This window comes from Sminthopsis crassicaudata, chromosome 3, assembly GCF_048593235.1.
Source record: "Sminthopsis crassicaudata isolate SCR6 chromosome 3, ASM4859323v1, whole genome shotgun sequence".
Classification (NCBI taxonomy): domain Eukaryota; kingdom Metazoa; phylum Chordata; class Mammalia; order Dasyuromorphia; family Dasyuridae; genus Sminthopsis; species Sminthopsis crassicaudata.
In genome coordinates this window covers 219,181,295-219,195,023 of record NC_133619.1, presented here as the reverse complement: position 1 = coordinate 219,195,023, position 13,729 = coordinate 219,181,295, and the positions used below count along the sequence as shown (strand labels likewise).

At 34.6% G+C, this 13,729-nt stretch overlaps 1 protein-coding gene across 6 annotated transcripts in view; it reads left to right on the top strand.

The window, feature by feature from the left end:
• The window catches only part of FRMPD4 (FERM and PDZ domain containing 4), a 725,245-nt gene that overhangs the window by 703,729 nt on the left and 7,787 nt on the right, over nt 1–13,729 (top strand). For all 6 annotated transcript variants that reach the window (XM_074300005.1, XM_074300003.1, XM_074300008.1 and 3 more), the window contains 4 exons: nt 1,427–1,553; nt 4,650–4,739; nt 5,285–5,467; nt 10,020–10,158. In XM_074300005.1, the coding sequence (XP_074156106.1) occupies nt 1,427–1,553; nt 4,650–4,739; nt 5,285–5,467; nt 10,020–10,158 (539 nt within the window). The remainder of the gene's footprint in view (nt 1–1,426; nt 1,554–4,649; nt 4,740–5,284; nt 5,468–10,019; nt 10,159–13,729) is intronic.

The window sequence follows — 13,729 nt, the reverse complement described above, 5'->3', positions numbered from 1 at the left end:
TAGATAATAAGTACTCCAAGTTCAGAGGAAGAAAACAGTGGGGTAACTGAAAATTTGGAACTCAAAAATCTTACAAAAAATGACTGTTAAAAGCTATCTTTACATGTAATTGGAACAATAAGATAAAATAGTATGGTCCATGGGGTCACTAAAAGTTGGACATAGCTGAGTGATTGAATAGTAACAACAAAATAATAGAAATGATATTAATTAATGATATAGGTCATATTTATATAGTGCTCTAAAAAGCTTTCTATATAATGTGTGTCTGAGGAATCGTTATTCTAATTTTACAGATGAGGAAACAAAGACCCAAATATGTGAAATAACTTTCCTGATGCATCTAAGTGTTGAGAACATTCCATGGCTTGGAGTCAGGAAGACTAGAGAGCAAATCTGGCCTCAGACACTTACTAGCTGTTCGACTCTGGGCAAGTCACTTAACCCAGTTTGCCTCAGTTTACTCCTCTGTAAAAGGAGTTGAAGAAGGCAAACCACTGCCAAGAAAACTCCAAATGGGGTCACAAAAGACATTGAACACCAATAACTAAGTGTTGAAGAACCCAGGTCTTCTGATTCCTTCTGGCCCAATAATTTTTCCTCTATATTTTATAGCCTTAGGGAAAAAAGATGTTGTAATGACAAAAAATATATAAAATAAAATAAAAATAAAAAAGCCACACAACAAAAACAAGAAGAAGAGAGATAGAGAATGATAAAACAAGAGACAGAAACACAAACATAGACAGAAACAGAGACACAGAAGAGTGAAAAAGAACATGCCTCTTCTTAAAAATCAAAGCTTTTTATAGAAAGATTTGATTAACTGATGCAAAGTGAAAAAAAGCATATTCAGAGACCCAAGGTATACAACAACATAAATAGAAAAAACAAAGGAGACAAGGAAACAATTGAAACTGAAAGCTGTAAAATTATAATGACCAAAGATGGCAATTAAGAAGAAATATATAAAAAAGAATTTCCCCCCCCAAAAAAAGAGAACCTTCTTTGCAGAGTTGGAAAACTATAGGTGAGGAATATTACAGAGATCATTTGTTAAGAGTTCATTAATTAACTAAAACAACAAACAAATAAATAAAATGCTTTTTTTCCCCTCAATTTTATTTTATTTTGAAAGAGTGCCTCTCTAGGAAGGAAAAAGGAGAGAGTACCCTGTGGATGGTAGGTGATATAAAAACAAAAGATATCAATAAAAAATTCATTTTAAAAAATGTAAAGCCTTTGCTAATGATTAAATATTGTATCTCCTAAGCACAAAAATCACGTTGTCTCTCTCGCCTCTGAATTTATCCACTCTCTGCATCCTTAGGAGTTCATTTGTTCAAACAAACATCACAACACCACTTAGCCCTCAATAATCAAATAGCCCAGGAATGTGAAATTAAAGATATGCCTTTTATTGCAGAAAAGAATGGGGATTAGAGACTTTTCTTCCATCTGCTGTGCTGCAAAGCATGAAAGAAAAGAACATAAAGAAAGCACTTTCCCACCTTGTCAAAGCAAATCAAAACCTAGTGCCGCCGGGAAAAAAGGTATTACATTTGCATCTTAATAGAAAATATATTTTATAAAGCGAAGACTGCATGCATTAAAAAATGCTTAAAATTAGTCCTTTGGTAAAATACTTAGCACTATACTTTCAGAAGCAGTAATACTGTTTAACTTCTGTGTTAATTTTAATGTTTTTCCAAGAACAACAAAAAATAAATATATTTTCTGGACCACAGAATTGTCTTGAAAGTGACAATTGTTTGCTATTCACAAAGGCATAACCCATGTTATTTATCATATATTTTTCCCCTGTTTAGGACCTATGGCTAATGAAAAACTTAAAAGTATTATCGTATGTTCCTCTTCACTTCTGAATCTAACACTAAGTGATTCTTTGGTGATATTAAAATGTGTTTTATAGTTTTATTTTCCTCTGACACTAAGAAATAATGACTAAATGTAAAATATGCTTCATTCACCTAAGTAATAATGTCTACCAGGATTTTAAAAAAATTAATTACTTATTATTAGTATTAAATACAATAATTCCTCTTTATCATCACTATATAGTCTTTTAAAGAAAGGAAATATGACTGGAGCATGTGCACTTTTAGTAGATACAGAAAACTCTGGTTTATGGATGACAAAAAGGCAGGTAACATAAATCCATCTGGTTATAGTGTTTCTGAAGATAGAAATAGTAGGATCCTTCAAAACATTGGGCCTACAAAATTGGATGCAGTCTAACAGACCAAGAAAACATTTACTGGTTGACACTGACCATAAAAGCTTTTGTGAATAGAACATAAATCTGTATCTATTTATGATGGTAATTTTCTAGGTTAATGTCAGATATTATATCATTGTTTTAGTACCTAAAGCACCCTGATTTTTCTTCCCCATTCCTCCATAGCTTCCTTAAAGAAATGTGCAAAAAAAGCATTTGGACCACAGTTGCCATCTTTTCACATGATAATTTAGATCAAAGAAATAATGCCTCATCCATCATTAAGATGAAGTCCCAGAGTTAAGGAAGGAAAAGAAATGGGAAACTATTCATTTTATTTGTTTTTGAACTTTTATTCACCTACTCATGACCTAATTTCTTTTTAAAGTCTTTGGCCCACTTCTTTCCAACCTGGACTTTGACTAATTTACATAATTATCTGGCTCACTAACACATTCATAGAGAGATTCCATGGCTAATAAATGATAGAACCAGAAGTGAATTCAGGTCTTCTCTAATTCAACATTCCATAACTCACCAACCTACTTCCCTCCTTCTTTCCTTCTTTCCTCTCTTCCTTCCTTTTTCCTTCCTTCATTCCTTCCTTCATTCATTTCATCTTTCCTTTTTTTTCTCCCTCCTTTCTTTTCTGCTCTCCTTCCTTCTCTTTTTCCTTCCTCCTTTTCTTTCTTTTAATCCTTCCTTCCTTCTTTATTTTTCTTCTTCCTTTTTACTTTCCTTCCTTTCTTCTATCTCTCTTCTATCCTATTTGTCTCCTTTTAATTCTTTTTTAAAAATTTATTGTCATTATTTTTCTTATATCACTATCACTTTCCTGTCACCTTCCCCCTCCATCCAACAGAGAACTTTCCCTTGTTTAAAAAAAAAAAACACAATTAATCAACACATTGACCATATTTGATAATGTACATCTCACTCTTACAACCATAATCTATTGTCTCTCTGAGTCAAAGGGTAGGAGGCATACTTCTGAATGATCCTGCTATCCTACCACAACACCTCTCACTAAAAGTACTTATCTATTCTGCATTATCTCTATAATCCTCAGTCTTTTCAAATATGAGAAGCAATGTTGGTGAAGGATTTACCAGTAGCTTAATTTTCAAAATGCTTTACTTTTCTAGAATGAAGCATTAACATATATCTAGCATTAAATAATAACTGAAGGTACAATAACTGGTTATTTCTGTAGTATCTAAATGCTTTATTGACATTAAGTCATGAAATTTTCACAAGGATTTCAAGATAAGTTCAACAGGTCACATTTCCCTCATTTTATAAATGAGGAAACTGAAGTCCAATGAGATTTTGATTTGCCATGATCACACTGCTAATATGTGTCAGAGGCATGATTCAAACTCAGGCAATAATTGATTACAAGTCATGCATATGAGTCTGTTAGTAAGGCTGCTAAACATAACCATTGAAAGAAAACATTATAGTCATTTCCAGATAAAGAGAATATATGTATATATATATTGTATATGTATGTGTGTCTATACACACACACACACACACATTTCTTTTCATTAATAATAAACAGATTTCTTGCTTACTGGTATCAAATAAGCACCCCTAGATCAAAATGATTTGGACCCCTACATTTTTAGATTTATACAAAAGGATTTTTATCTAGATTGAATTTCACTCATAAATGATTCCTGTAATTCAAATTCAGATTCTTGGAAGTAAATGAATAAAATAAGAACTTTCATAATAAGTTCAAACATTTCCACAATTCAGTCTGAGTTTAGAAAGTTAATTTTCTCTGAGAACTTATAAAGACCTGAGGAAACTTGGCAGGCAGAAAGTGAGGAGCTGGGATTAAATAGCTTTCTACAAATTGCAGGTGCTAGAATTAAAAAAAAAAAAAAAAAAAAAAAAAAAACAACCCTAAGCCCCTACAAATACTGAATAGGAGTGAACCTCACACAGTTCCTGTTTTGCCAGCTTCCTCCCATTGGTGAACCAGAGTTTGGAGAAAAGCCTGCCTTTGTCACTGATTACAGTGAGAAAGCTCCAATCTGCTCTTGAAATCCTTCAGTGAGCAGATGTTTAATTTGAACATCTTAACTTCCTGTTCTCTCTTTTTGGAAGAGCTCCAGGGCTGCTGAATGCCCTGATGCAGCCCATCCACACATGCCTGAATCCTTCGTACATTTCTCCAAACAAGTGAGATTTTAATTTCAAGATTTCAAGCTGCATTCCTTCATCAGGAAATCGAATGTGCTGCAATTTCCTTTCCCTGTTGCCAGAAAGCCCTTGCTATGAGGAGCCTCATCCCCTTCATCATGCAATCACAGCTCCATTTCCCCTTTCGGTTTGTTCTTGATTCCCTCCTGTCTCCCAAGTGTACAGTGATAACATCTTAGCTTTCTTTTCTCCTCAGCTGTCTGCTTTGCAAGCCAAGGTCCATTATCTCAAGTTTCTCAGTGATCTTCGATTATATGGGGGTCGTGTGTTCAAAGCAACATTAGTGGTAATTTTTTTTCTTGACTTTATAAAAAGTCTCTGTGTTCTGTTCACCATCATTACTGAAGTCTTCCTACACGAGGCTCATTCTAATGTCAGAAGCGGATCAGTGGAGTTTCTTTCCTAGGATTCATTTCTAACCTATTTTGCTGCAATCTGACAATATCAGAAGAAATGTTGAACTAGATAATACCAGCTGCAAACTGCCCTAGAAAAATTTACAGAGCCAGAAAAGGGGGAGGGAAGAATTCTAACAATGGCCTCCATTCAAATACGAAGGCAGCAACAGCTTCTATGTTTTAAAAATATCTTTATTAGCTAAATATGCTAATGATTCATATATTCTACCATATATTGTGATGTGACATGTTAACATTTATTTACTGAATAATTCATAATGTGTTCTGGCCTCAGCATAGTCATAACCTTGGTTTCTCATCTAACTGAAGGAATTAACAAAGCAGCACAGAAACATTTTGTAAGCAAAAGTAATCTTATTTTTTTTAATTATAGTTCTTCCAAAGGCTGACTGTTTTTATGTTCCTAATACAGCAGGCAGAAAAACGCTCAGAAGTGACTTTGCTAGTTGGACCCAGGTATGGAATAAGCCATGTGATAAACACCAAAACCAACTTGGTTGCTCTTTTGGCTGATTTCAGCCATGTCAACAGGATTGAGATGTTTGCAGAAGATGAAGGCTCCATTCGTGTGGAACTCCATGTGTTAGATGTGAAAGTAAGTTTCCTAGTTCTTGCCACCAGATAGTACAACCTTGCTTTACACAAGACGATTGAACAATAGATGTCTAGTTATATGAACCAAGGGAAACAAGGGACAAATAGGTCATTGGACATAGAATTAGGAAGAGCTGACTTCAAATCATTCCTCAGATGCTTATTAACCATAACTCTAAGCAAGTCAGTCACTTAATCTCTCTAGGATTTGGTCTCACCTGTCAAATGAAGAGGCTGGATTCAATAGCCACTAAAGTGACTTCCAGCTTCAGAATTCATGATCCTTATGTCAGGAAAAGAGACAGACAGAGAGACAAAGATAGATAGATAGATAGATAGATAGATAGATAGATAGATAGATAGATAGATAGATACACACATACAGCTGTTATTTTTCCATCATGTCCAACTTTCCATGATTCCATTTGGGGTTTTCTTGGTAAAGATACTGGAATGGTTCACCATTTTAAAGATGAGAAAACTGAAGCAAACTGCATTAAGTGACTTGCCCAGAGTCACCCAGCTAGTATCTGAGGCCAAATTTGAACTTATGAAAATATGTCTTCCTAACTCCAGACCCAGCAACTCAATGTGATCTCCTAGAGGACAGAATTTGTTTCATTTTTGTCTTTATGCCTGGACCAGTGCCAGATATATAGTAGATGTTTAATAAATGTATGCTGATTGATTAACTAATTGATGACTACATTAATGATGATTTCAAAGTTCAAAGCAAATGGACCCCAGAAAGTCTCAGAGAGACTGGATAAGACAGCAGGAAGACCAATAAGTGAGCCTCCTCTCCTCCTAAATATCTATTTGATGTTGGTCAAATCCCTTAACTTTTTCATTTCATCTTTTATAAGAAGGTTGGATAAGTTCTAAAAGTCTGATTCATGAGACCTATTCCTGCACAAAGCAGGTGCTTGGTTTGTTAAACTTAATTGAACCAAAGTGAAGTGAATATTGCTAACAAGCCACTTGTGCTTTTAAACCAGGGTAAATCTGGGGGGCGGGGAATATTTTCTTCTACTTAATCCTCTTTCTTGGCATTCAATGCCTTTTTATTCAACTTCATCTAGATGAGCTAAGGGATAATTCTTGAGTCTTAGGAGCTGCAAGCCAAAATTAATTATATTTGATCTTTACAACAACCTTGTAAGAGAAATAATCTCAGCTTTGTTATCTGCATGTTACATAAGAAATTGAGGATTAAGTGGCTGGCTCAAGATCATAAGCCAAATCTGTATTTAGATTTTTTTGCTTCTCATTTTAGGGCTTTCCCCACTATATCACTGAATGTGGTGTCATTAAGAAAGTGGGGTGGGGGGCAGCTAGGTGGCACAGTGGATAGAGAACCAGCCTTGAATTCAGGAGGACCAGAGTTCAAATCTGGTCTCAGACACTTAACATTTCCTAGCTGTGTGACCCTGGGCAAGTCACTTATCCCCAGCCTCAGGAAAAAAAAAAAGAAAGAAAGCAGAGGGGATAGAGGTGTAATAACTCCATGAAGGAGATATAATATAATATGGGGATAGGATATGGGGAAATAAATAAAAGAAACAAACCCTTTCCCCCAAATCATATATTGAATAGATCATCAAAGGTAAGCCAATCTCTCTTTGTCTCACCACACACACACACACACACACACACACATACTTTTGGGGGAGGATGGGGGAGGAATACAGGGAAAGAATCTGGTCTAAGTCTGTGATTTCTGAGTATAGAAAATTGCTAGGATTCAATATATGCCAATCAACAAGATAGTTGTTTAAGGAACTGACAGATTAATTGACTTGTTTGTGGCCATGGAAATAGTATATATACTGAATCCAAGCCTTTGGGACTTCAAGATCAGCTCTCCCTATCCACTATGACATGCTGATTCCCTATGTAGATTTAGTATCCTAACTTGTGCTAATGTTTATGCTGAGAAGAACTAGTAGACCCAAGTGATAGAGACTCAGCCATGAAAGAGGTCCCTACAATGACCCTACAAGGTGAGAATTGAGGAAAAGAGAAAATATATAAGCTTTTAAATAGTGATCAGGGAATAGGAAGAAGCTTCAGAGGAGGAAGAGATAGAGATTCACAGCCAGAAAAATCTAACAGAACAAAGAACTTGGGGGAAAATTATTGGGAGATTTTGTTTCAAGAAAAAAAAAGGAAGCCTACCAAATTTCCTACACAGTGGATATGTGTCATCATCAATCTGGTATAAATCTCAATCTATCCATATCTGTGTCTATCTTCTTTCTACTAAATTCAGGGAAATCATCAAGTCAATACCTCTACATAGAGAACAATTAAATGAGAAGTCATGGAAGTAGAATTACAGCCTAGACAGAAAGAATTATGCTTTCTCAGGGACCACAGAAAATATGAAAACTAGTTCAGAGAAACTGACCTTTAACCAACTCCCAGTCCAGAAAACCTAGAATTTAATTCCAAGGTGTTAATGAAGTATTAAACTAACAAAGATAAGTATGTCACTATTCTTTTAGGAGATGTGAGTACTTTTCTCTGAGTGAATCACAAGGAACAATCTCATTGGCTAATAAAAGATGGGTACCCCCTTCCTCAATGACCTTAAGAGGCAATCAGTTTATGAAAAGGAAGGCATGTGGATTCAGGATGACTCAGCAGATGGTCAGAGGGGAGTTAGTCTCTCCTAGCCCTCTGTATTGAGCATGGTGTCTAGCACCAATTTGTCAAGAAGCTACATCCTATCCAGCCCTTCGAAGCAAAAGCATTCAAGGTACAAGGGAGTATCGATATGATATATACTCTCAAGATAGGTATGAATAGAGAAAGGCAATCACTCAAGGGAATAAACAGCTCTGAGACTCCTGGCAGCAGAGAAGAAAGTCAACTATAGACTTGAGAGCCTGCCAAATTATGGAGAAAAGTGCATCCTGGAATTCCCACCTCAACAACACTCCTAGCAGAGATGTCATATTCAAGTGGAGATGCATGAGAACTCTTATGAAGACAATAAGGATCTGAAGTGTCAGGAGTTCTAAGTTGCTTTAGCCTTATTTATATCCTACACTTGTGTTTCATTAACATTGTATTTACATTTGAGTGGGGAATGGAGGTGATATTTTGTAGCTACTGTTCTTAGTAAATGTCTTTGTTAAAAGTTTATTGCATCTACTGTTTATTAATAGGAAGCATATCAGTTATGGCTTACAAACTATAATGTAAGGGGAACAGTCTCACAGGGTTATCCTAGAAATGGAAGGAACACTGGTCCCTGGGGATCAAGCCAGAAAGTATGAGAGCAACTTGGGAGAGTTCAAAAAAAGAAATCCTATACTATAACATATTTAATATGTATGGAAATGCCTGCCATCTAGGGGAAGGGGTGGAGAGGAGGGGAAAATTCGGAACAGAAGGAGTACAAGGGATAATGTTGTAAAACATTACCTATGCATATGAACTGTCAAAAAATGTGATAATTATAAAATTAATTTTAAAAAAAGAAATCCTACACTATTATTAGCATTAAGTCAAGAGTATAAATATAGATAAGGAAGTAGAATGAGATACTGTTGATACCACGGATGAACATTGCAAGTTGAAGTAAGTAAATTGCTGTTTTCAATTATCTACTTGAATATCAGTATATATCTTGTGTGTGTTATATAAACCATTGTATGTGTTATATAAATGCAGCTATGGATATATCCATACCTATTATATATAATACATATTATTTTGCATACCTATTTTGCTGTGTGTTTCTTATAATACTATAAAGAAAATTCCTAGAGGGTATGAGCAAGTCACATATATTATCTCAAACATATCTAGTCATTCAAAAACTACTGAGCAGCATCCAGTCCCTTCACTACCAAAGTGGAAGGAAAATACCTTTTTAGTTCTTCCTCATTTTTCCTTTATCTGTGGCCCAATGTTGGTTTCTTTGATCTAGCATCACTAAATCTAGAAACATCTTGCAAACATTTTTTGTCAAAACCCATCTCTTTTTACTTCAGGGCTTTTACACTTTATTTTAAAGTATATTATCATCCTTAACTTTGTGACCTCATTTCTTTTTTGGCTTCTCAGTGTTTTCCAACTAATTTTTACAACTTTTTAATACTGATTTTCACTCTGATCCTAAAACTTTATCTTCTTGATATTTTAATTGGAGCCTGGTGTCTGATAACCAATTCCTTGGAATTATCAACTTCTTTGATATCATAACTTTGAAGTGAAAATCAAAATAATTCTTTTGCAAAACAACTGAATTTGATTTTGCTGTAGTATTTGATTGTTTCTTTTTTTTTTTTAACAGGATTCATGAAATAAAACTTTCCATTTTCTAGAATTTTAAATGAATTCACAATTTGCAGGTTCTTCAAAGACTGTCTCCTGAATTTGAACTTATTCATGTGTTGTTTGTTCTTCATTGAAGCATTTGAAAAACAAAACAAAAAAAACCTTTCATGGACACTTCATAAATATAGATGTCTAGAAGCTTATATTTCAGTAAAGTGTTTTAAAAGGGACAACCTTTAACCAAAAGTTTATCTTTTTTTTAGCCTATTATTCTGCTAATGGAACCATCAGATGCCATGAACCTTGCCTGTTTAACAGCTGGATATTATAGGCTACTAGTAGATTCCAGACGGTCAATATTTAACATGGCCAACAAGAAAAATGCAGGAAACAGAGAAACAGGTATCCTCGTAAATAAATATAACTATCTCCTACATCTACTCCCCCAGTTATATTAGATAGTATGATATAATGAATAGGATCAGAAGTCGGGAGACTTCAGTTCCAATTCTAAAATTTTATGGAATAAAGTTCCAATTTCTCAGCTCTAACTAGATAGCTACATGACTGTGGGTTAAAGACTTAAATTCTGTCAGCCTCAATTTTTTCATCTGTAAAATGAGATGTTTTCACTACCTTCCTCCTAGGGCTCTTATGGGTAAAATAACTTGTAAACTTTTTAAAATATCTACAGATAAGGCAGCTATTATGATGGTTGGAGAATTCAAACCTACCCCCTCCCCCAAAAAGATAAAATATGATATGAAGATTTAACATAGATATTTATTAACACTTAACCATACTAATAAAAAAGAAAGAAAAAAATCATAAAAACTACTTTCCTCCTATCACTGTGACACTCTAATGATATAATACTTGCCCCAAAAAGAATTTTATTGATTTGAATATAAACTATAAACCCACAAGTCATGTGGTATCATTTGTTCTTGAAATCAAGAAATACTGTGTGAGAGTAACAGCAGTAAGCTTGGAATAAGACTAGATAATAACACTAGTTCTATTACTAACTGGGAAATCCTGGGAAAAATCAATTATCCTCTCTGTTTCTCTACTTTTCCATCTGTAAAATGGGAGCAATAATATTTGTACCACCTATGTCATAAGTTATTACAAAAGTGCCTTATATATTTTAAATTTATATCTAAATATAGTAATTTTAGTGTTAGAAATAAAAATGGATCAAGCTGCTAATTGCATATCAAAGTATTTTTCAATATATAAATATTCAATAAATAAGTTATGACATTAGAGCAGAAAAAACTACTACGCTTATTAATTAGTCAATTCCAGAGATAGCTCAGAATATCTCAGGGAAATCTCCATTACTGAAGGAATTAATGCAGACCAATTTCCAGCAAGTGTCTTGAACTTGACAACAATGTCATCTCTTTTCCTTGGAACTCCTCTCAATGTCTTCCATACTTCCTGGTACAAAAGAATATGATGGTGGTAACAAGATCTTCCCACTCTCCCCAGCAATTATTTGTGCTGTGGGAAGGAGCAGTGGCACTTGATTAAATCAGTCACCTGGATAACTCCAAGTATCCATCACTAACCAGGCCAGGAAAACCTTAGAATTAGTGTTGCTGTTTTTGATAAACCTTGAAAATTAACTAATGACCCTTGTCCATGGCTTCCAGGTACCAATTTGAAGCCTCATTTTTCATCTCATTTGTTTGGCTGGATAGTGTTTAGGGAGTGAGGGGGAAAGGGGAGAATAGTACAACCATGTTTTTAAATTATTGTTGATGATAGCTAATTTTTATGTAGCACCTCCTATGTGCCAAACATCATGCTAAAATCCTTTACAATTATTATCTAATTTAAGCCTCACACAATCCTGAAAGATAAGTATTATTATTATCCCCTATTTTTACAGATGAGAAAATGTAGGCAAACAGCTTGCTCAATGTTACACAGTTGATGTCTATGTTCATATTTGAACTCAGGTCTTTTCTGACTCCAGATCTGGAACTATATCCATTGTACTTACCTAGCTGCTCCTGACACAACAATGTACACAATTGGCATTTATTCATGCCTTCCACAGAATTTCTTTATACACATACACAATGGGCACTTAATAAAGCCTTCTCCAAAACTTCTTTATGGGTACACACCATGGACATTTAATAATGCCTTCCACAGAATTTATTTATATACTTATGTAATAGGCACTTAGTAATGTCTTCCCCCAAATTTCCTTATGGGTATACACAATAAGCATTTGATAAGGTCTTCTCCAGGACCTCTTTATAGGTGTGTACAAAAAGCATAATAATGCCTTCTCTAGAATTTATTTATAGGTGTACATAATAAGCATCTAATAATATCTTCCCCAGAATTTCTTTTCTACCAAGAGGCCATGGGAAAGATATGTGGTCAAGGCAGAGAAGCTGGGTAAAATCAACTACAGGTTAAAATAGAATAACAAACTAGTCTTAATTTCTTTTTTAATCAATAAATTTGAGAGATGTAAAGCATTTTTCTTGATTACATCTCAAATTAAAAATAAGAAGCATAAGAGCAGGCAAATAGACTTCAGTGCACTGTGTATACTCTCTTTAGAGGTTTTAGGGGAAAGCAGGATATAATATTACTAGACTCAGGAAGGTTATAACTTAGTTTCAAAATTGAAACAAAATAAGGCACATAGTCCATCAAATAGTTAATAAAAAGAGGTCTACTTAGGTAAAACAGAAGACATTCAAAGCAGAATAAGGTTACTGCATTAATTCAGCTAACCATAATTGTCCTATGTCCATCATGCTGTTATCTGCTTGTCATAAGCCTAAGGCTGGGACCAGGTAACTAGCTATAACCTGGTTTTGGTCCCTAGGGAACCAGGAAGCTACATCAACTACCTGATACATCATCCCTTTAATCCTGTTGCTCCTCTGAGTCAATGAAATCTTTAAGACTATTTCAGTAACTTTCAAGAAAAAGATCAAGTCAAAACATTTATCGAGGCCCAGGGGCAGAAATTCCTTCTGCCAAATGTGGGTATGGGTTGCATGGAGGAAGAATATAATAAATGGTTGTGAAGCTGCATTAGTAGAGCAGTAGCCACATGAATGAAATCACCAAATACCCAAAGGGTATTTCAAATTCTATTTAATAAATGTACATAATCTTTCATTAAAAAAAAATTAAACACATTTTCTAAACAGTAAGAACCAAAGGCATTTATGTAGCACAGTGGATAAACTGGAAGGTCTGGAGTCAGAATGACCTGAGTTCAAATATTGCCTCTGACATTATCTAGCAGGGTGTCTTTGGGCAAGACATTTAACCTCTGTCTCAGTTTCCTCAACTGAAAAATAGGGATAATAACAGCATTACCTCCCAGGATTGCCATGAAGACTAATTAAGATGATATTTGTAAAAGAAATTAGCAGAAAGATTGGTACATAGTAGATCCTTCCTTTACAAGTTTCTTTCCTTCCTAAGCACCTACTTTGTGCATTACCAAGATTTAAAGGAAAATTAGCACAAGTTAATTGATTTTTAATTAATTCAAGGATGAGATGTATAAACAGATAGAGACAAAAAATACACATAATTTTTAAAAAAGCCTATAGTAACAGAGGGAGGAGGAAATGGAAGGGCATTTCAAAAGTATTTGGAGCGCCTGTTCATTTGTTTTTTACTTTGGCTATAAGTATCAGAGAAGACTTTCCTGGGGGAGAGGGGGGAAGAGAGGGAAGGAATCCTCCAGCACTTTAACCTAGCCCTATCAGATTTGGGATAAGATATTTTTTTGTTTTTGTTTGCAAATTTCAAAGTTTTTTTTTTAATTTCTTTTGTGGTTTATTTGTTTTTGCAAATCAAGCTATTTTCCCCCAAGAATGCTAAAACTTGTACACATGCATAAAGAAATTGCTTACATTTTAGGATTTTGCTTAGTAAAAAGGGCAGGTTTTCCACAAATGTACCATGGAATCTAAGGCAC